The sequence below is a fragment of the Lathyrus oleraceus genome, chromosome 2 (assembly GCF_024323335.1).
Source record: "Lathyrus oleraceus cultivar Zhongwan6 chromosome 2, CAAS_Psat_ZW6_1.0, whole genome shotgun sequence".
Lineage (NCBI taxonomy): Eukaryota > Viridiplantae > Streptophyta > Magnoliopsida > Fabales > Fabaceae > Lathyrus > Lathyrus oleraceus.
This window is the reverse complement of record NC_066580.1, coordinates 197,770,795-197,793,260: the sequence shown is the minus strand read 5'-3', so window position 1 is coordinate 197,793,260 and position 22,466 is coordinate 197,770,795. Positions and strand designations below refer to the sequence as shown.

The 22,466-nt window shown below is 42.2% G+C and overlaps 1 protein-coding gene across 1 annotated transcript; it reads left to right on the top strand.

The window, feature by feature from the left end:
• The first annotated feature begins 4,565 nt into the window (after positions 1-4,565).
• LOC127122587 (DEAD-box ATP-dependent RNA helicase 31) lies at positions 4,566-6,191 on the top strand. Its single transcript, XM_051052895.1, has 5 exons — positions 4,566-4,713; positions 4,836-4,931; positions 5,107-5,322; positions 5,538-5,720; positions 5,964-6,191. Exons 1-5 carry the CDS (start codon positions 4,576-4,578, stop codon positions 6,189-6,191), a joined length of 861 nt encoding a protein of 286 aa, XP_050908852.1. The 5' UTR covers positions 4,566-4,575.
• The last annotated feature ends 16,275 nt before the right edge of the window (positions 6,192-22,466 follow it).

Below are 22,466 nucleotides of genomic sequence, written 5' to 3'. Positions count from 1 at the left end.
CCCGCTATGAGAGTACTATATAGAATGTTATGTAGAGTGTCATAAGTTATTGTCATCGTGATAGTGGTGTATACCACCCTTCGACCTGAAACTACTGTGAACCCTAGATGTAAAGTCGAGTGCTTTATTTCTGATCAAACATTATCCGTAACTGGACGACCATGAAGATAATTGATGGGTACTCCACGAAGCATGTTAAGGGACATGAGTAACCTAGATGGAATTTTCTCATCCTGCGTAACAGGATAAATGTCTAAGGGCCCAATATTGAACTGGACAAGGATGACACGGTCTATGCATTGTGTTCAATATAGACAAAGGGAAAAAGGGTAATTGTACACAGAAGTATTATAAAAAAAAGGGATTTGTCAGATCACATGACATTTTCGTGCCTTTGGTAGCAGTGATGTGTTGCTAGATACCGCTCAATGTTTATTATGTTAAATATGTGGTTTAATATAATTGTCAATGTCACGAAAACCTACAGCGTCACACACAAAAGAAAGGATTGATGGGAGATAGAGTAAATAAGGAACACCGTAAGGTACGGTGCACTTAAGTGAATTGTGGAACATCGTAAGATACAATGCACTTAAGTAGAATACAAAATATGGTAAGGTACCACGCGCTTAAGTGATTTTTTGGTATACCATAAGATATGGGCCACATATACTTAAGTGGGCTTTTTAGCTTGCAGCCCACACAAGTGGTTCTATAAATAGAACCCTTGCGCAAAAGCATTTTATTAGATGAAATTTCGTTTCTCTCTCTCTCTCTCACACACACACACACACACACACTCAAAGCCTTCATTCGTAGCTGCTAGCACTGAAATTGAAGGAATCCGTTCATATGGACTGAGTAGAGGCGTTGTCACCATTCAATGTTCATGATCACTCCTTAGATCTGCATCAAAGATTTCAATCGCCATAAGAGGTAACAATTTTTACCACTGATCATGCCCATTCGTAAGGATCACTAATAGAAAATTTTAATTTCTGCTCCATTTTGGATCGTCATTCTCCTTCAGTAAAAGCCTTAGATCATACCTAGTGAGAACCCTGTTATGGAAAGTAATCAGATTCATCTGTTACCTCGAACCTTTGAACCTATATACAAAAAAAAACATTGCATGTTATCTACATTCATTGCATATCCATAGAAAAAGAAAATCTCTTAGTCGTCTTCCATTTATTTCAGGGATCTCAGTTATTTGCAAGCGAAAATGAATCCTAAAAGAAGAAGTAAATTTCAATTCAAGAATAAGAAAATGGACCTTGACAGTTTGAAGAAGTTGAGTGCCAAAGTGATCAAGCTCACTAAATTCATGGAAGATTATGGGAGGATCTTGAGTATTTTGAATAAAAGATGGAAATAATGACAACTATGACAATAGCTCAATTCTACGACCCACCTCTGCGTTGTTTCACCTTTTCTGACTTCCAACTAGCTCCTACTTTGGAAGAGTTTGAGAGAATTGGGGGCCGGAATTTGAGGGACCATAATCCATTTCCCAAGTTTGATGAAGGTATCACTGCCAAGAGAATAACTTCAGTTTTGGGTATGGATGTCCAGTTGGTTATAAGTAATTGGGATAAGAAGGGAGTCTTCAATGGTTTTTGGAAAAACAAGCTGTGAAGTTGGAGAAAGCTGGAAAGTGAAAAGCATTACATGTCATGCTAGCCCTATTGGTTTATGGGATAGTACTGTTTCCAAATCTTGACAGTTTCGTGGATCATGTGGCCGTAAGAATCTTCCTCTCTGGTAATTCAGTACCTTTTCTCCTAGCTGATATCGAGTAGGCCCTTCATGAGCGTTACGAAAATAAAAGGGGAACTATTTTTTGTTCCAAACAGTTGTTGCATGCTTGGTTCAGATCTCACATGCCAGAAAAAGGAACCTAAACCTCCAAAACGCTTAAACCCTCTCAGAAGTTAGCTTCCCTTACTGCCAAACATGTCAAATGGTATATCAGAGATTGGGAGACCCCGAATATTATTGTTAGCATTTGATACTTCCCTAATGTACTTTTGATAGGGACTAGGGGTTGCATCAACTTCAACCCTATGTTATGATTGATGCAACACAATTACTCCATGAATGATCTTCCAAAAGCTGAAGCTTCAGATCCTTTCATTTTGCATGACATTGATGGGGACAACCCAATTGTGAAGAAGATTAAGAAATCCAAGAAAAATAAATGTTAGAAGGGCTAAGGAGTTTGGAAAGAGGAATGTCCTTGTGAAAGAGCCTTAGACTCGTTGGGTAAGAGAGAAAGAGAGAGAGAGAGAGAGAGAGAGAGAGAGAGAGAGAGAGAGAGAGAGAGAGAGAGAGAGAGAGAGAGAGAGAGAAAATGGTTAAGCTCCCATTTCCATTTGATCCCTCTATTTCCCTTCCAGTTCCTGAGCCATAACCTATACTAGCTGAAGACATTAAGAAGCTCAATGCCAAAATTAAGGAGCTTGAATTAGAAAACTCTGAGTTTGGCTTAAGCTTAATCGAACCACTTTGGAAAATGAAAATCTGAAGAATTAACGCCAAGAGAAGGACCGAGATCTTGAAGCTAGCAACAAGAGAGAAAGAACATTTGAAGAGAAGAACGATGAGCTTGATGATATTCCCATAGGTACAAAATATATGTCCAAAACCAAGAATGAGGAGCTCAAAAAATCCCACCTCAAAATTCAAGAGTTAGACCAATTGTTGGAGAGGTCTCTTGTGGAGAAGAGAGAAGCTCGAATCAAAATAAATGGTAACACAGGAATAGCCATGGCCTGAACGCCGCATCCGCTGGGGATTATTATTATTATTTTTTTGCTTTTCCTTGAACCCCGAACTTTCTGATTGATTTTTTCTGCTTTTTCTTTGACCTCGAACAATTATTTTCGCGCGTATGATCCCTGATCACCGCATTTGAACCCCGACAACTTCATAACACTCCTGTTTGCCAAACAATGAACCCCGATCTCCATTTGAACCCCAGTCGCCTGACGATAACTCGCGATCGCCGTCGTGAACCCCGCTCTCCAGAAAACACCTCGTGTCTCCCTTTCTCCATTTGGACCCCGTTCTCCAGAAAATGCCTAGCACTTCCTTTTCTCCATTTGACCCCCGTTCTCCAGAAAATGCCTAGCACTTCCTTTTCTCCATTTGAACCCCGTTCTCCATTTTCTTGTGATAATTCCGCGGGCAACGTCGGAAATAACACCAAAACACCACTCTGATGGTGACATATCAGAGGGTACACCTTCACAACAGGAAGGTAACATGTGCATTTCTTCATCAGAAGACACCCATAACGACCTCTGTTGACCTCAGCCAAAGTCTAAGGTGACACATGACCAGAAGACAATCCTAAGGACCTCATCCCGGATACAATCTTCAACTCCAATCTCCATTCTAACCCCGTTCTCCAGAAAATGCCGCAACACTTCCCTTTCTCCATTCTTCGATTTTCGCGCTGATCACGTAACATCCTCTGATTGTTATTTCCATCTCCGCTTGACAGAAAATTTTCCTCCAATATTGCGCTACTGGGGAACACTGTTGATCTGACGTCATGATGTCGAACTCCTCAGAGTAACATCTTCTAACTTCCATCTCGCACGACAGAAATCTCCTCCAGTATCGCACTACTGGGGAACACCGTTGACCCAACACCACGATGCTAACTTCTCGGAGTAACATCTTCACCATCCGGAGAAACCAATTCTCAAACGATAACCAAGGCTTAAGTAACTGATACTTGCAATGCTGATGCTGATCTTCTAACCAGTGAAACCACTTCTCAAACGGTAACCACGGCTCGAGACTAGTTTATGCTTGCAATACGTATGCATGGTTTTTTTTTCAGCGTAATGCTCCATAATTATGGAAATGCTACGCAATCACTACGCCAAAAACTGGAATAGACAACGCACCTTAGAGGGCGCTTTATTACAAAGCGCACTCTAAAGTGAAGCGAAAAAATAAGGAGCGAACAACTGGAATAGACAGCGCACTTTAGAGGGCGCTTTTGTAATAAAGCGCCCTCTAAGGTGAAGCTAAAAAATAAGGAGGAGATAGAGGGACAACAATACAGGGCGCTTTTTAGAAAGCGCCCTCTAAGGTTACCCTTAGAGGGCGCTTTTAAAAAAGCGCTCTATAAGTCCATGTGCATTTCCAGTTTATAAAGCGCTTTTGGAAAGCCTTAGAGAGCTCTTTCATAAGCGCCCTCTTAGGCCCCCTTTAGAGGGCGCTTTTTTTCCACAAGCGCCCTCTAAGGTCCCCTTTAGTAAACATTAAAATTATAACATACTGCGCGTTTTGTTATTTCACTCTCTGTTATTTTCGTTCTTTTTCACGTTAGGGTTCTCACTGCTACGATTTTCGCTACTTCTAAGGCGTTCTCCTTCCACCTCTGTTAGATCTATGACGAAGCTGATCATTTACTAGACATGGGATTTCGCAAAGATATTGAGAAGATATTCGCTGCAATCCCTAAACAACGACAGACACTTATGTTTTCTGCAACAATTCCCGGCGAGGTATGTATTTCTTTCTTTTCACTCCTTTCCTTTTTAGCTGTGATGATTCATGCTTTATAAAAGATATGCGCATTGGGCTTATTCTCGTATGATTGTGAAGGTGCGCCAAGTCTGCCATATTGCTATGAAAAGGGATTTTGAATATATTAATACAGTTCAGGAGGGTAGTGAGGATACACATTCACAGGTAATTGTTTATAATTTCATGATAGTAATAACTTGTTAGATACTTACATGTGTATATGCATATACAACCATCATATAACATATTTTTTGGATCTTTATTTATGGTGCTTTGGATCATTTCAGGTCCGCCAAATGCATTTAGTTGCACCATTAGACAAGCATTTCCCTTTACTCTATGCTATTCTGAAGGAGCACATTGCAGATGATGTTGACTACAAGGTTTGCTTTCTAATCTGCAACCAACTGTATTTTAATTTTTTCTCTGTCCTTTCACTATGAACTGTTTAGATTAGTATTTTGGATTAGTAAACTGTGATTTGACAACAAAGTTTAACTTTTACAATCATGTTTACATGGATTTGGAGGATATGTAATGTAGCTATTGGTTTATCAGGTTCTTGTTTTCTGCACAACCGCTATGGTCACAAGACTTGTTGCTGATCTCCTTGGGGAGTTGAACTTGAATGTGAGAGAAATCCATTCAAGAAAGCCTCAGAGTTATAGAACCAGAGTTTCTGATGAATTCCGGAAGTCAAAGGGTCTCATCTTGGTTACTTCGGATGTATCTGCACGTGGAGTTGATTATCCAGATGTTACTCTTGTTGTACAGGTATATTTGGATCTCCTTCCTTGTTTCACTTGTGACTATATTACCAGCATGCTCGTGTCCATATGAATTTCTGTCCTGTTTAACGCATACTCGTAAGGACACTCAATACATACATTTGCTAAAAGTGCAAGCCTTTTTGATTATGATTTGCCAAATTATTTAACGCTTTTATTGATTTCAAATTGTCATGTTTCTTCCATTTCTACAATGAACAGGTTGGTCTACCGGCTGATAGAGAACAATATATACATCGACTAGGTAGAACGGGGCGAAGAGGAAAAGAAGGGCAGGGCATACTGCTACTAGCTCCTTGGGAAGAGTTCTTTTTAGCTACTGCAAAAGATTTACCTATTGGGAAAGCTCCGGTCCCTTCAATTGATCCTGACACTAAGAAAAAGGTATACTTGGATATACAAGGGAGACAATTATTGATTTTCTTCTAATACTTTAGCTAGTTTTTAGACAAACAAACCAATATGTGGAGCAACGATTTTAGATACAAGTTTGGCAGGATCGCGGTGTGTCACCATGATTTTGGCAAAAGCTAAATTTTAAAGCTTTAGCAAAATTACAATGCCACCTCGAGTTCATTAAACTCACTGTGATTCCAACGATGCACTTACATTTTAAATTGTTAACAGGTGGAAAGGGCTCTATCCAATGTGGAGATGAAAAATAAAGAAGCAGCATATCAGGCATGGCTTGGTTACTACAACTCTAACAAGAAAGTGGGGAAAGATAAGTATAGGTTAGTGGAGCTTGCAAATGAGTTCAGTCGATGCATGGGGCTTGATAGCCCTCCAGCTATTCCTAAGCTTGTCCTTGGCAAGATGGGTCTTAAAAATATCCCTGGTTTACGTTCCAAATAGGTTTCCATTCAATTTCTGATAACAGTCTTGTGAAAGAGAGAAATGTTCTTGAATTGAAATGCCCCCACTTATAGTTTGATTTTAAGACTTGAAACTTCTAAATTTCAACTATCATAGTAATTTTTTCTGTATATTTTGTACTTCTAGATGAATTATCATTTAACAAGTACTGCAGAAACTTCAGTGCCAGATGAATTTGTATTGTAAATCACTGATGCAAACTGTCTAAAATAGATATTCAATCATTAGTTTATGATTTAAAACATATACCTCGAATTGTTTTATATTTTGTGTGTTGAAAAATGATAAGAATATATTTTGATGTTTTTGCTTTGGTCATTCCCATTGTTATTTTATAATATTTTGTGTGTTGAAAAATGATAAGAATATACAGTTTTAGGTGTACTGCTTCAATATATAGGTTGTCTAAAATAAATAAAAAAATATAGCGCTTTTTTTAAAAAAAAATTTAAATAACCACCCACTTTAGAGGGCGCTTTCCAAAATAAGCGCCCTCTAAACCCTTTAAATTTCCACTTTAGAGGGCACTTTCCAGTAAAAGCGCCCTCTAAACCCTTAAAAGTTTCCACTTTAGAGGGCGCTTTCCAGTAAAAGCGCCCTCTAAACCCTTAAAAGTTTCCACTTTAGAGGGCGCTTTCTTTAAAAAGCGCCCTCTAAAGTGGCCCTTAAAGGGCTTAAAGAGCCACTTTAGAGAGCGCTTTCACCAGGAAAAAAAGCGCTGTCTTTACTTATGCCAGCGCCAGATTAAAGGGCGCTTTAAAGCGCTGTTATAGGCCAAAAAAAGCGCCCTCTTTTCCCTTATTTGACGTAGTGAATGAACTATGCAATATGCTATGCTTTCCTAAATGATGAATGCATAAAAAGTATCCCCCTCAAGGGACTCTTCTGGGGAGCTCAAGGCACTCTGCTGAGGAACTTGCTAACACTCCAATCTCCACCCTGTTGGGGAATAGCACTGCTGCTGGGGAAAGGACCACCCTCACCAGGGACGACCTCCACTGAAACCCGATCCGCTTGGTGACCTCGCTGGGGAAGAAACCACAAACGCACTTTGCGGGGAAAACAGCAATCTTTCAGACTTGCTGGGGAAATAACAAGCTCCGTCGTGCTAGGGGAAACAGCTACCAATAGACACCTCTGCTGGGGAAATAGCAACATTCAGGTCTGGCTGCTGAGGAAACACCGATCTCAAACCTGCTGAGGGGATAACCATCCTGACCTTGCTAAGGAAGACACAGACCTTGAATCTGCTGGGGAGGTAACAATCCCGACTCTACTTGGAGAAATAAAGAAAGCCTGGCACAGAACACCCGTCGACTCGTCGATCCCTGGTATTCAGCGTCTAAATCCAGTGTCAGCTTTCCACTTTTGAGAGCTCCCAGACTCGTCTGGACTTTTCTGATTCATCACCTTGTATTCTCGACTTCTCCGTACTCCGCGGAGATCAAACTCCTCAAATTGGTATCAACTTTCCAATTCTTCAGACTTTGAAGAGTCTTCTTGATTAATCTTCCAGGATCGTCGCACGTCTCTCACTGTCTTTTCACCATTCTTCAGTCCCTTGTCCCTGATTGGACTCCATGGGGATCCTTTGTCAAAAAGACTTCACATTACAACCTGCAAGTGAGTGAAAACCCCTAACAGCACCTGCAAAAGAGATCATTAGATAAAAACGTGCCCCAGGCGTGCCAAGATTTCAACACCTGGGTCACTCAAACTTCCGAATAAGATTTCAGGTTTTCAATCTTATCAACATGCATTGGAAGGGACCTCCATGCCTCAAAATGCAAAGATTCTTTATCAAAATAAATGGATGTTTTTGCAATCAAAGCGGTAATGAAAACAAAAAAACAAAAACTATTTGACTGAATATGCATTTTATTGATTGAAAAAAAAGTGTGGCTCATAACTGAGCAATACAAAGAAAGCAATTCCTAAAAAGAGGTAATTACGCACAAAAGGAAAATCTATCCTAATGGCAATGAGAAACCGTGATCTCATCGAGTTCCAACTCGGTTACACCCCATATGTCCTTAAGATTCTCCGCTCTTTCTGCCTTCTGAACAAGACGCTTCCGACTGATCCCTGCTGGAGATTATCCAGGTGCCTTAACCAAAACACAAACGATCATGCTAGACGCAGTTGTTCGTTTCAATCCCTCTTTTTCTTGGACCGCCCTTTCGGGTTTTCAGTCCACCGGGATACCCTTTTTTGCCCAAGCCGCCCTTGTGGGGTTTTCGACTTGCCGGGTGTACAGTTTTTTCTTTTTATCCCTAATTTTTTCCCGAACCTTTTCATTTTTTTTTATTTTTTTTTTATTCGCCGGGATGCCCCTTTTTTCCTGGACTATTTTATTCTTTTCGTCCAGCGGGTCTCTTATACGAAGTATTTTTTAACTGCGTCCGCATTCACAAGGGATGGAAAATCCTCGCCATCCATGGTCGTCAACAACAAGGCTCCGCCAGAGAAAACCTTCTTGACCACGAATGGACCTTCATAATTGGGTGTCCATTTTCCCCTACGATCGTTTTGAGGAGGGAGGATCCTTTTCAACACCATATCACCTACATGATATACCCGAGGTCGTACCTTTCGGTCAAAAGCATGCTTCATCCGCTGTTGGTATAACTGTCCATGAAAAATGGCTGCCAGCCTCTTTTCCTCGATCAGGCTCAACTCTTCATACCGAGTCCTTACCCATTCAGCCTCTTGCAATTTCACGTCCATCAGGACTCTCAAAGATGGAATCTGAACCTCAACCGGTAGCACGGCTTCCATCCCATATACAAGAGAGAAAGGCGTTGCCCCAGTAGACGTACGCACCGAGGTACGATACCCATGCAATGTAAACGGCAACATCTCATGCCAATCTTTATAGGTCACAACCATCTTCTGCATAATCTTCTTTATATTCTTATTGGCTGCCTCAACCGCCCCATTCATCTTCGGACGATAAGGAGAAGAATTGTGATGCTCAATCTTGAATTCCCGGCACAGCTCTGCCATCATCTTGTTGTTCAAATTAGAACCATTATCAGTAATGATTCTCTCGGGAACCCCATATCTGCAAATGATGTCTCTCTTCAGGAATCTGGCCACGACCTGCTTCGTCACATTTGCATAAGAGGCTGCTTCCACCCACTTGGTGAAGTAGTCAATAGCCACTAATATGAACCGGTGCCCATTCGAAGCCGTAGGCTCAATCTTTCCGATCATATCAATGCCCCACATAGCAAACGGCCACGGAGACGACATCAAACTCAACGGGTTAGGAGGCACGTGCACCTTATCAGCATAAATCTGGCATTTATGGCACTTCCGCACGAAGTTGAAACATTGGGCCTCCATTGTCATCCAATAATATCCAGCTCTTAACAATTTCTTCACCATTGCATTCCCACTGGCATGGGTACCAAACGACCCCTCATGAACCTCTTTCATCAACTGGCCTGCTTCTCTGTCATCAACACATCTAAGCAAGACCCAATCAAAATTCCGCTTATACAAAACCCCATCCTTGTTCAAATAGAACACCATGGCCAACCTCCTCAGAGTCTTTCGGTCCTTTTTGGATGCTCCCTTAGGATACTCCTGGGTCTCCAAATACCACTTAATGTCATAGTACCACGGCTTCTCATCATCAGGCGCTGTTTCAACAGCAAACACATAAGTCGGTCTATCCAGACGTCCCACCTCAATACTAGGGAACTGATTCCACCATTGTACCTTAATCAAGGCAGCCAGAGTAGCCAAAGCATTTGCTAAAGGGTTCTCCTCTTTAGGCACATGATGTAATACCACCTTGGTGAAAAACGTCAACAATCTCCTCGTATAATCCCGATATGGAATTAAATGAGATTGATGCGTATACCATTTTCCGTTAACTTGGTTCACAACCAAGGCTGAATCTCCATATACAACAAGGTTTTTGATCCGCAAATCAATCGCCTCTTCAATCCCCAGGATACAAGCTTCGTATTCAGCCACGTTGTTGGTGCACTCAAATGTTAGCCGGGCAGCAAAAGGAATATGAGATCCTTTCGGCGTAACCAAAACAACACCAACTCCACTACCATTCACGTTAACGGCCCCATCAAACATCAGAATCCATTCGGATTCAGGGTCAGGCCCCTCCTCCGGGATTGGTTTCTCACAATCTTTCGATTTGAGAAACATGATGTCCTCATCAGGGAATTCAAACTTCATCGGTTGATAATCCTCAATGGGTTGCTGGGCGAGGTAATCAGACAATACACTCCCCTTGATTGCTTTCTGAGAGGTATATTGGATATCATATTTAGTTAAAATCATTTGCCATCTTGCAACCCGTCCGGTCAATGCTGGTTTTTCAAAAATGTACTTGATCACATCCATCTTGGAAATCAACAAAGTGGTATGAACCAGCATATACTGCCTCAGTCGGCGAGCAGCTCATACCAAAGCACAACAAGTTTTCTCGAGCAGTGAATATCTTGTTTCATAGTCGGTAAACTTTTTGCTAAGGTAGTATATGGCATGCTCTTTTCGACCAGACTCGTCATGCTTCCCCAGTACACACCCCATTGACCCCTCGAGGACCGTCAAGTACAGAATTAACGGTCGTCCCTCCACAAGAGGCATCAGAATCGGAGGCTCTTGCAAATATTCTTTTATCTTTTCAAATGCCGCTTGGCAATCATTATTCCACCTGACCGTTTGATCTTTTCTCAATAACTTTAATATAGGTTCACACGTGGCTGTTAGATGAGATGTGAACCGTGAAATGCAGTTCAATCTACCTAAGAAACCACGAATCTCCTTTTCTGTTCTCGGTTCAGGCATTTCTTGTATTGCTTTTTTCTTTTTTTCTTTTTTTTGTCAGCAGGATCGACCTCGATTCCTCTTTTCTGCTCATAATAAGCCTTAGCAACTTATCGGACCGCACTCCGAAAGTGCACTTACTCGGATTCAACCTCAGTTTGAATTATCTCGGCTAGTCAAACAACTTGGCCAGATCTACCAGATGCCCCTCTTCTGTTTGGGACTTTGCTATCATGTCATCAACATAGCATTCGATTTCATGATGAATCATATCATGAAACAAAGTCACCATGGCCCTCTGATAGGTAGCACCGACATTCTTGAGACCAAATGGCATCACCTTATAGCAAAAAGTGCCCCACGGTGTGATGAACGTTGTTTTCTCCATATCATCTGGCGACATTTTAATTTGATTATAGCCAGAAAAGCCATCCATGAAGGAAAACACCGAGAATTGAGTTGTATTATCTACCAACACATCAATGTGAGGTAATGGGAAATCATCCTTCGGGCTAGCTCTGTTCAAATCCCGGTAGTCCACACACATTCTTACCTTCCCATCCTTCTTCGGGACCGGCACAATATTTGCGACCCAAGGCGGATAATTAGTGACAGCGAGGAAACCAGCATCCAACTGCTTCTGCACTTCCTCTTTGATTTTCATGGCCATCTCAGGTCGAGTTCTGTGCAACTTCTGCTTCACTGGAGGACAATCTGCTCTCAATGGTAACTTGTGCACAACAATATCGGTATCCAACCCTGGCATATCTTGATAAGACCAGGCGAAGATATCAACATACTCTTTCAACAATGCTACCATTCTGCTCTTAACATTTGCCTCCAAAGCAGCCCCAACTTTCACCTCTTTCTTGACCTCGTCGGTACCCAGATTCACAACCTCAACCTGCTCTTCGTGCGGCTGAATCACCTTCTCCTCTTGTCTTAACAACCTGGCTAATTCCTCTGGAAGTTCACAATCTTCTTCGCCTTCTTCTTCGGCATGATAAATCGGATTGTCGAAGTCATATGAGGGTGTAACAGAATTGTTATCAATGAGATCCGGAGAATGATCGCATCTGCATGAATGTTGATTCATGCATTGCTTTAGAATCGGAGCAAAGCAATTTAAAAGGAAAAGAAATGAGAATAAACATTGCCATTTTTTTTTGTTTTTTAAACTGCAAAAATAACTGAAAAACAGGGAACACCGCTTTTAATGAAAAACATCCATTTATTGATGATGCAAATTTTGCAAAATGAAACACATGAGGTGGCCCTTACAATGAACCATTACGTTTCGGGCAAAACGTATGGCTTTCATGCAGACAGAATTGAAAAACAAGAAATATTACTCTTCACGTAGAGTGACAGTGATGATCTTTTCGGCCTTCCAGTTCTGGATCTCCATCCCTGGTACGCACGGTTTTATCCATTGATCAATCTCACAATCACTGTCAACTTCCTCACCCACTGCACAGATGCGATCTGGATCCAGCATTCCAGCACTGGTGAACGTGAATGGTTGGCGACAGCCCTTATTCTGCCCAGACGAATCTCGGCCCGACTGATAACCCACTCCAAATCTGTCCTTCTTGGCGGCTATGTCCATCATCTTCCCCCAACCAGGAGCTTCTCCATTCTTCACCACCTCAGCAGCCTGCTTGTATGAAGAAATGGACGGCTTCTCTTCTTCTTTGGCGAAGAGAGCACTCTCCACCTTGACGGTTTCGAATGCTTGACTTGGCGTTTCAACAATTTCACCGTCCATCTCCACATATTTGAACAATGATAGGTGGCTTACGAAGATATCTTCATCCCCACAAACGGTGACGACCTGCCCGTCCCAGATGTACTTCAGTTTCTGGTGCAAAGTCGAAGTCACTGCCCCAGCAGCGTGTATCCATGGGCGACCCAACAAGCAACTGTATGCCGGATGAATATCCATGACATGAAACACAGACTTAAACACCTTGGGCCCGATCTTCACAGGGAGCTCCACTTCTCCAAACACAGCTCTTTTAGAACCATCAAAAGCTCTAACTATCAGGTCCGTGGGCGTCAAGATCAACCCTTCACAGTCCAGCTTCGCCAGGGCCTTCTTAGGCAACACATTGAGTGATGAGCCGGTATCCACCAACACGTGCGAAAGCACCGCTCCTTTACACTCAATTGCAATGTGTAATGCCCTATTATGATTACGCCCATCAACCGTCAAATCAAGATCAGTAAAACCCAACCCATGGCTGGCATTGACATTGGACACCACCGTCTCTAGTTGATTAATCGTGATCTCTTGCGGAACATAGGCTCTCTTCAGTATCTTCAACAAAGCCTCTTTATGCCCCTCTGAGCTCAGTAGCAGAGATAAGATTGAGATTTTGGACGGCGTCAGCTGCAAGTGGTCAACAAGCTTGTACTCTGACTTCTTGATGATCCTCAGAAACTCTTCAGCTTCGTCATCAAGTTCTCTTTCCGACCCCACGGGCGCCGGTGTCACCACAGGAGTACCCTCGCTTACCACCTGCTTCCCTCTTGCCCTGGCTAAAGCCTCGGCCTTATCTTTCTTTTCTTTTTCTCCATCCCCACTCCTTAAAGCATCAGGGGCAAACAACCTTCCACTGCGAGTGAAACCACTAGGTCCGGCATTATCCACCTTTGAAACGGTGGTTTCACCTGCAACCTGATCTTCCTGTTTCTCCCCGTTACAATAAACCTCTCCACCATAATGCCACGGCACCGCATCGTCATTGTCATAAGGAATTGGCCCAGGTACTATGATAGTAACTGGAGTTGCATCTGCCAATGTTGACAAATCGACCGGATCGAAATAGATGGTTATGGTGGAGATATTTGCCTTCCCCAAATCCACTTTCTCAAATCTAAGGCTTCCCTCATCCATCATCTTCTGGACAACCTCCCTCAACAATACACACCCATCGGGAACAACGATGCACGCAGTGCAACAGTCCTCACAACCCGGGAAGACCCCATTCTTCAACAATTATCTCTTGACCTCAGCCAATGGAGTCTTCAACTGGTCCACCTCTGTCAGCCCAATTCTGCCCTTATCCTAAGAAATTGCATTCACCCCCATTTGACCATGCGCGGGCATGGGATTAGCATTCACATTCGGAGATGGTGCAAAATTGATTGCCTTAGAATCCACCAGGTCCTGGACAACATGCTTAAAAGCTTTACAATTCTCCACATTGTGTCCAGGGGCACCAGAGTGAAATTCACATTTGGCATTCTCATCAAAACTGGCTGGCCTCTGATCCGGTCTCAACGGAGCCAACGTCCTCAGCTGAACCAACCCCAAGTCTTTCAACTTCTTCAGCAAGAATGAGTATGTCACTGGTGGCCTATCAAATTGACGATCATTCATTCGCCCTCTCACCTAGGGGTGTTCAAAACCAAACCAACCCAATAGAAAACCGCAAACCAAACCAAACCAAACCGAAACCGCAAAAAACCGCATTTGGTTCGGATTCGTTTGGGTCATTTTTTAATAAAACCGCACGGTTTGGTTTGGTTTGCGGTTTGTATTTTGCAAACCGAACTAAACCAAACCAAACCGCATTATGTTACAACCCAAACTTCACTTATCCCACATCCAACCCAAACCTCAAACCTAGTATGCCTTAACCTTACAATTACAAATGATTTTCTCTTACTCACACTTAGGATTTCAATTTCAACCTTCTTAAATCTCTCATAATAGTATCACACATTCTTCTCATCTTCTTTTCCATGTAGGTCTCACATAGTCTACTCTAATAAGTCCTTTATTATGTTCTTTCTTTTTTATCTTTTATGTTACTATTTTCTCTTCCAATTACGTTTTTATTGCACTTTTCTTCTCAATCTCGCATCTCTTATGTTCTTTTTTTCATCTTCTCTAATCTCTAATCTCATATGTTTTTTTTATGTTTTATTATAATGTCTTTGATATTATTTTATGCTACTATTTATATTTGTCTTTTATTTCACTTTTGTCTAATCTGATTTTTTGTATATTGAATGAAACGTTTTTGTCTAAATATGATGAATTTTGATGTTATTTAGTAATGTATGAATGACTAAACACAAAGTTATGTCATTATTTATAGGAGTATATATGGCTCAATAAAAATATTATAAAAAACCGAACCAACCAAACCAACCCAAACCGCATTGATTTGGTTTGGTTTGGTTTGGTTTTATTTCTAAAAGCCAACCGAACCAAACCAAACCGCATGCTTATTTCTCTTGCGATTCGGGTGATTTTTATCGAAAAAACCGCCCAAACCGCACCGCGAACACCCCTACTCTCACATGATATCCGGCCCTCTGCGGTCTCTGTTGAAATGGTTGTCGTTGCTGTTGCGGTTGTTGTTTTTGTTGCTGTTGTGCGGGTGAAATATCAACAAGAATTGTTACCGCAGCAGTGTGCTGGTAGTAACGATCCCTACCTTGTCCTCTCTGGGTATACACAGCACTTGTATCACCCTCCTTCTTTCTCTGACCATTCCCAAAGGGCTTCTTCGATCCAGACGATGAAGCATTACCCTGTATGTTTCCCAGCTTCAACCAGCTTTCTATTCTTTCCCCAGCCACCACTATATCAGCGAAGTTGGTAACCGGGCATCCAACCATCCTCTCTGCAAATGTCCCCTGAAGGGTACCCATGAACAAATCAGACATTTCTCTATTTACCATCGGAGGTTGGACTCGAGCAGCCAGCTCCCTCCACCTCTGTGCATATTCTTTAAACCCCTCATTAGGCTTCTGAGACATACCCTGCAATTGGGTACGACTAGGAGCCATATCAGCATTAAACTGGTATTGTTTAAAGAACGCATCACCAAGATCCTGCCAGTTCTTGATATCAGATGACCTCAGCTTGGTGTACCACTCCAAAGACCCCCCAGACAGACTGTCCTAGAAGAAGTACATCCAGAGCTTCTGGTCCATTATATAAGCAGAAATCTTTCGGACGAAAGCCTGGAGATGAGTTTCCGGGCAAGAACTCCCATTATACTTGTCAAACGCATGCGCTTTAAACTTTTGCGGGATCACAATCCCCTCAACCAGCCCCATGTTCGACATGTTAACAACCCCCGAAGTAGCATAACTCTCTAGAGCCCTGATTTTCTCCGCCAGCACCTGAATCTCCTTATTTGGTGGTTGAACACCCCACTGACCAAACTGTTCATTCAGCATGGAGAACTGATCCGCTTCTTTGTCTTCCTCTCTATCCTCCTCAGCCCTAAAGAAAGGAGGAAACAGACTATCCTTCAGATTGTTGTTCACCGGACCCGGTCCACCGCCTGTAGTAGCACCAAAACCACCACCATTATTGATCACCACCCCAGCAATAGTCTTTTTTCTGAGATCTCCTCCATCTCTTGATCCACCGAGACCATTGTTGGACACACCCTCCTGATTATTACCATTGTTGGCAGCCGAAGCCCGCTCGAGTTTTTCCACCTTATCAGCAAGTGCTTTCTGTCCCAAGGCCAACCCTTGCATGAGGTTTATCAGCTCACCCATTTTCTCCTTCAACTCGAGAATATCTGCGTTGGGTAGATCCATCAGCTTGGATTTGTTGCGCCTGGTAGGGTATCTGTGCGGACGTGCTACGTGTAAGGGAATGATTCTACGTGCGCGAGCAATGATTCCTGAAACAATCAAGCACGTTAGAAACTGACACCTGCAAAATAGAAGACAAGTTATTATGATTCATGCATGAATTCAATGTCTATCCATATGAGGAACACTCTGTCTTTCGATCCTGGCTTCATCAAGACAGATAATAATCTGGCAGCAATATTCTGATATCAATCATCTGATTTTGCCATACAGAGCAGAGAATTATGATTTAGCAAAGATATCACCCAACCATGTGTGTGCTGTGTGAGTGCATACAGTCAAACAAATAAAGCTTGAAGATCAATCACTGAATGATAATAACCACTGTATATCAAGAGTGTACAATACGTGCGAAAGTCATACATCAAGTCTGATACAGATCAAATACAATTCTCCAGAATCAGAAAGAAAATACAAGCAAGTGAATTCCGTCAACATGCCTGACAGTAATCCAACACAAATAAGAAAGGTCTAATCTGACGAAGGTCCCACAGAAGGCCCTACATCATCAACCATCCTGGTAAACTTCACGGCGAACCTAAGCTCAGTGTTCTCCTGCTGCAATCTTCCTATCTCCTTCTGGTGAATCTTCATCTGTCTGAAATAATGATCCCTCTCAACATGATAGTGATCTCTCTCAGCAATAATCTTCGCTTTCTCAGCTTCCCATTCCGTGGCAAGGACTTTGGCTCTGGCATCTCTCTGATTCTTCACAAGGATCTGCCTCCTCTTCTCATCTTCAATGACGCTCAAAGCTCTAGCTAACTTCTCCTTGGTAATGTCATGCTCCTTTGTAGACGACTCCAAAGCTTGGCTGATCTTGTGGTAATAAGCGGTGTCTATCTCAAAGCGCTTCACCTCAATGGCATGTCTCTTATCCTGATCTTCTATTCTCCCTTTGATTTCCTGATTAGCCATCTGAATTCTAGCACCACTCATCTCCAACTCAGTCTTCTCTGCTTGCAGCTGATCTCTAGCTTTCTTCATCTCAAGGAACTCTTCCATGCTGACAGAAGAACGCGGCCCCTCAATCAAAGGACACCAAGGATCACCCCCAGGGAATGGTAAATGCGTGAGCTCAATCCTCTTCCTAAGCCAATCATCAAATGGAGGAAGAGACCTGCTATTAACCTTACCAAAAGGAACCTTGCCCTTTCTCTGAACGTTGCGCCATGCTCCAGACACTTGCCTCAACCGTGTCAGATTACCCTCAGCCGGGAAGTAGAAAGACTCCTGAATCTCACACTCGAGAGGAGGAACCTCCATAGCAAACCCCATTTGTCTCCTAAGAAGCGTCGGGTTGTAATTAATGCATTCCTGAACTCCTATAAGAGGCACATTGGGAAGACTCCCACAACTGTAAATGAAGTTTCGCCCAACCATACCATTGTGAGTCCAAGCTATGTCCTTGGCTCGCAAACCCATCAACTTGGTCGCCCAATTAACCGTGGGATCAAGAGAAACAAAAGCACCTCTGGAAGGCAGATATCCCATGAACCACTTGTACAACAGTTGAGCACAACATCGAATCAATCCCCCACGCCGCTTCTCGTTCCGATTATGGACCGAGTAATAGACATCTCCAACCAGGGTAGGAATAGGATTCCTCTGCACAAACAGCCTGATGGCATTAATGTCCACAAAGTTCTTCTGATTAGGGAACATGATGATTCCGTAAATGCTGACAGCAAGCAAAGCACAAACGACCCTCCAATTACCCACAACAGCATGCTCCTTGGCTTTAGCCTCCAAGAAACTCAGATGGAAACCGGGCAACCTTCCCTTCTCCTTCAAACCCCCCTTAGCCACCTCTGAGCTCAAATAAAGAGCACGAGAAATCTCAGCAACATCAAGTTCATCCTTAGTGACATAGAACGGAATCTGGTCTCTGATCGGAATACCCAGGATACTGGCATAATCTTCCATCAAAGGCCCTAACAGGTAATCCGGGAAAACGAAGCATCTCAAGCCCGGGTCATAGAACTGGAGAAGAGTATGGATGGCACTCCTATCTGTATCTGTAAGCCTGAAAACCACCTTCAGAATACCACCATGAGTCTCACGGAACATCCCCACATGGTCAGGTGTAATCAATGATATCATATCCTTCAATATATCAATCTCTGGATTGAAGAAACTGTAGACGACGTCATCTTTCAAACCGGGCCTTATGTCTGAAACAAAGAAGTCTCTCAACCAGGATCTTAATCAAGAATGTCCCCTGCATATGGATAAACATGAGTTAGATGCAGATAAATGCAAAATGAGAATGATGCTGATGCATGAATGCAATGCACTGTGCCATCCTCCAAGTCATCTGAACATCCACTGCACCTGGTTATGGCCTCTGAACTGATCACAACCATCTGAGGGAATATGTAACCGCAAATCCAACTCGGGGGTTCCGAAATAAACGGAACCTGAAGATATATCACCATCATCGCTGGAAAACCACTGATCTGACAACAACACAATCATCTGTACCAGCCCAGGGAATCCTGAAATAAACGGATCCCCACTGATAAATACCACGGACATAACTCCGACGTCTCAGAAATAAATATCCATAAATCCGACTTATAAATAAGACTCTGATCAATAACTGAACCATTAGTCACCATCAAAGTCACCATCAGAACATGCATCTGTAGGAATCAAACCCTCCCCTCACAGGTGAATTTTAATCAGGTCATCCTAAGGCGGATAATGGTCTCGACAATCGGACAAGATACTCAATGGGTTTGCCCTTTCGGGTGTGCCGCTGCAGCTCTCATAAGATCCTCTAAACCAAAGATCCGGGAAAGAACGGTCACCGAAGTCAACAACTCAGATGAGGTAACCCAACAAAAATGGAATACTCCACCCGGAAGAACTCTCTCAAAAGAACCTCGTCCGGCTTGTGGTATGTCACGTCGCAACAACATGTTGATCCAACATGTGAGGAAACGTGAGACCACGCTAATCCTAGGTGTATACTCGGGCCTGGGTTTTAGCCCCACTCAGAACACCCACCCCAAAACAGAGGAACCAACCTGTACAGAATCCAGCACAATGATAATATGATGCATGCAAACACATACGCAAATATATACAAACACAGTATAATAATCATAAATACAATAAATAAAGCAGCACAAGCAACCAAAACTATCCTAGAGAGCGCTAGGAATGATTCGCTTAGGGAAGATGGACCAGCAAGAGGTCAACTTCTCTAGTCCCCAGCAGAGTCGCCAGTTGTCGCATCCGCGAAAAACAAACCAACACACACAGGAAACCGACTTCCAATCGCTGGACTTACGTCAGACTCCAAACAAGCAAACACACACCAAAAAATAAAAGGGTGCCCGGAGAGATCTCGCACGATCTCCTGCCTACGTACCTCATCTGGTATGAGGATCAGGGCGACGTAGTTCCCCTTAACAGGGGAGAAATTTCTATCCTAACCAGAGACCGGGAAATAACAAACTAAAAGGGAGACTGACTCGAGCCTAATAGTTGTCACGTAATCCACAATAGTCCTAGGTTGAGGTTTCTAACAAGAGTTTGACTCACACAGGCAGTGAGTCAACTCGAGTCTATCTCTACGTACATTCAACTTCCTTGAAAGTTGATCATACGACTCCTACAGAAAGGAGATGAGAAGAAAAACAGATAAACATCAAAAGCAATTAGCACACACTATACACAACCAAGGGGGCTCAAGCAAGGTTGGGCTTTAGTCAAGGGGTCATATCGACCTTGACAAACAAGCCAAATACTGGAATGGGTGATCAGGCTTTTAACCTCTAACATTGAGAGTTAGGGTGAGCAGATGAACTGGAGATGAGGGTTATGCCTCATATCTCTTAACCCAGGCCTGGGTGAGCTTGAATCAATGAAAGTGTGGGAGTCCAAAATGTGGGACTCTACTCCATAATGATTGACTCTATATACAAGATTTTGGGTTTTTATTCAAAGTGCATCAACACATGGTGTGAGCAAGATGAAAGACACAACTGAATAGCAGGGGATGGATTGCACATCCCTTTTATCAGCCAATGCCTCTTCACTTAGGAGGTCTTTGAATGTACAAGGCACAAAGATAAACAAGCACAAACATTGCCTCTTAAGGAGGGCTTCAGACAGGTGCCTGCCAAAATAATATGGCAGGTCTTCCAGACTACATGGAGAATAGGAAGTTACCTAGGTGGTATGCCAACCACAAGCAAAGCAAAGCAACTCAAATAATGAGTTAAAGCGGCTAAAGTACCTGTGAGAAAAGCTAAACCAGTCAATATTTACATTCAGACAAATCAAACAATCAACAACAGTCAGACAACCAATTATCAGACAACATCAATGCAAGGCATGAGATGCAAGCAAACTAAATTGATTCATCATCCACAAGACCTACAAAACAGCAAGGTTAGTCAACCAAAATAACTTGTATCTCAAGTGATGAGATCAAATCAACCAATGTGGCTAATTGCTTGAAACCTGAAACACAAAGTCCAAAAGATGAGAACAAACCACTAGCTCAAAGGCTAGGGTCAAAGGTGGGGAAAAAAGTCAAAACATAAGCTAAAACTCAACATGAATCACATTTACTCTATCATGAACATGTCCTAAAAAGGACCAAATCAAAATCATCAAGCAAGGTCATCATTCAACCAAGAGAAGGCAATGAACACAACATGATCATCAATTGGACATACAAGATGAGAAAATGCACATTAAATCAGAAATAGCTCAAACAATTCTGGAAATTTTCATGAGCATTCAACACATCAAACACAATTAGCATACCAAATATTGTAAACAGAAGAGATCAATTGATATGGAAATGAAAATGATCAAATAGGACATCCAATTGTGTGACATACATTGTCACACCTAAAGTACATGTGTCCCAAACAGTGAAGACAATAGCAAAAAATGCCAAATAAAATCACACAAATCCATCATCATGTTAAGAATCATCATGCAAAATTTCATGGCATTTGGATAATGTATGTGCATTTTATGATAGAAAGAAAGAAGCAAGGTCACAAAAGCATACATGTTCAATCAATCAACCACAATTCAAAATCCAGAAATGGTAAAATCGTAAAATCAAAACCATAAAATTTTAGACATTCAAAGGATCATGTAGGAAAAAACCTGGAATTAATTGGATTATTCTACTATTAGTTATGATTTTTTGAAGATCATGGAAAAAATGAAATAAAAATGTGACAAAGCATATGAAGAAATGATGAAATGAATTGGAAAATATGGAAATGCGCCAGCCAGGATTCGAAGTATGTCCAGCGCTACACACCAAACGACGTCGTTTGGCCAAGGAATTTGAATGCAGAAGCGCGCGCTAGCGAAACGACGTCATTTCGCCTAGGGTTTACAGGCGGCGGCGGGTACTGTAGCTCGCGGAGGAAACAACCGTCTTCCTCGCGAAGACGGTGATGAACAGTGTACGCATGCACAAATTTTTTCCAGAATTTCAAAACAATTACACCAAATGAAAGCTTATGCTACAAGGAACATGAATCCAACATCAATTCATTCTAATTCATCATAACAAATTCAAATCGAGCAAAAAACATTTTGGTGCACAAAACTTCCATCAAGCATATCTCAGTCATTAGTGCACCAAATCACACGAAATTTAGCTCAGATTAACTAGCATGATAAGATCTACTCTATCATACACATAAAACAGAGAATTAAGATGATCGAAAATATGACCTCTTGAAGATCAACTTCTGGAATCTGCAGTTTCAAGGCCTGGCAATCGTGCAAATCCACTCCTAATCACTTGTTATGAAGTTTGATGAAGAACTTGAGGCT

Excerpts from the sequence above, each read along its gene's own strand:
- LOC127122587 (XM_051052895.1), top strand. The coding sequence starts at position 4,576 with ATGCTTTATAAAAGATATGCGCATTGGGCTTATTCTCGTATGATTGTG. Across the intron at positions 4,714-4,835 it reads GTGAGGATACACATTCACAG|GTCCGCCAAATGCATTTAGT; the intron begins GTAATTGTTTAT and ends GGATCATTTCAG. Across the intron at positions 4,932-5,106 it reads CAGATGATGTTGACTACAAG|GTTCTTGTTTTCTGCACAAC; the intron begins GTTTGCTTTCTA and ends TTGGTTTATCAG.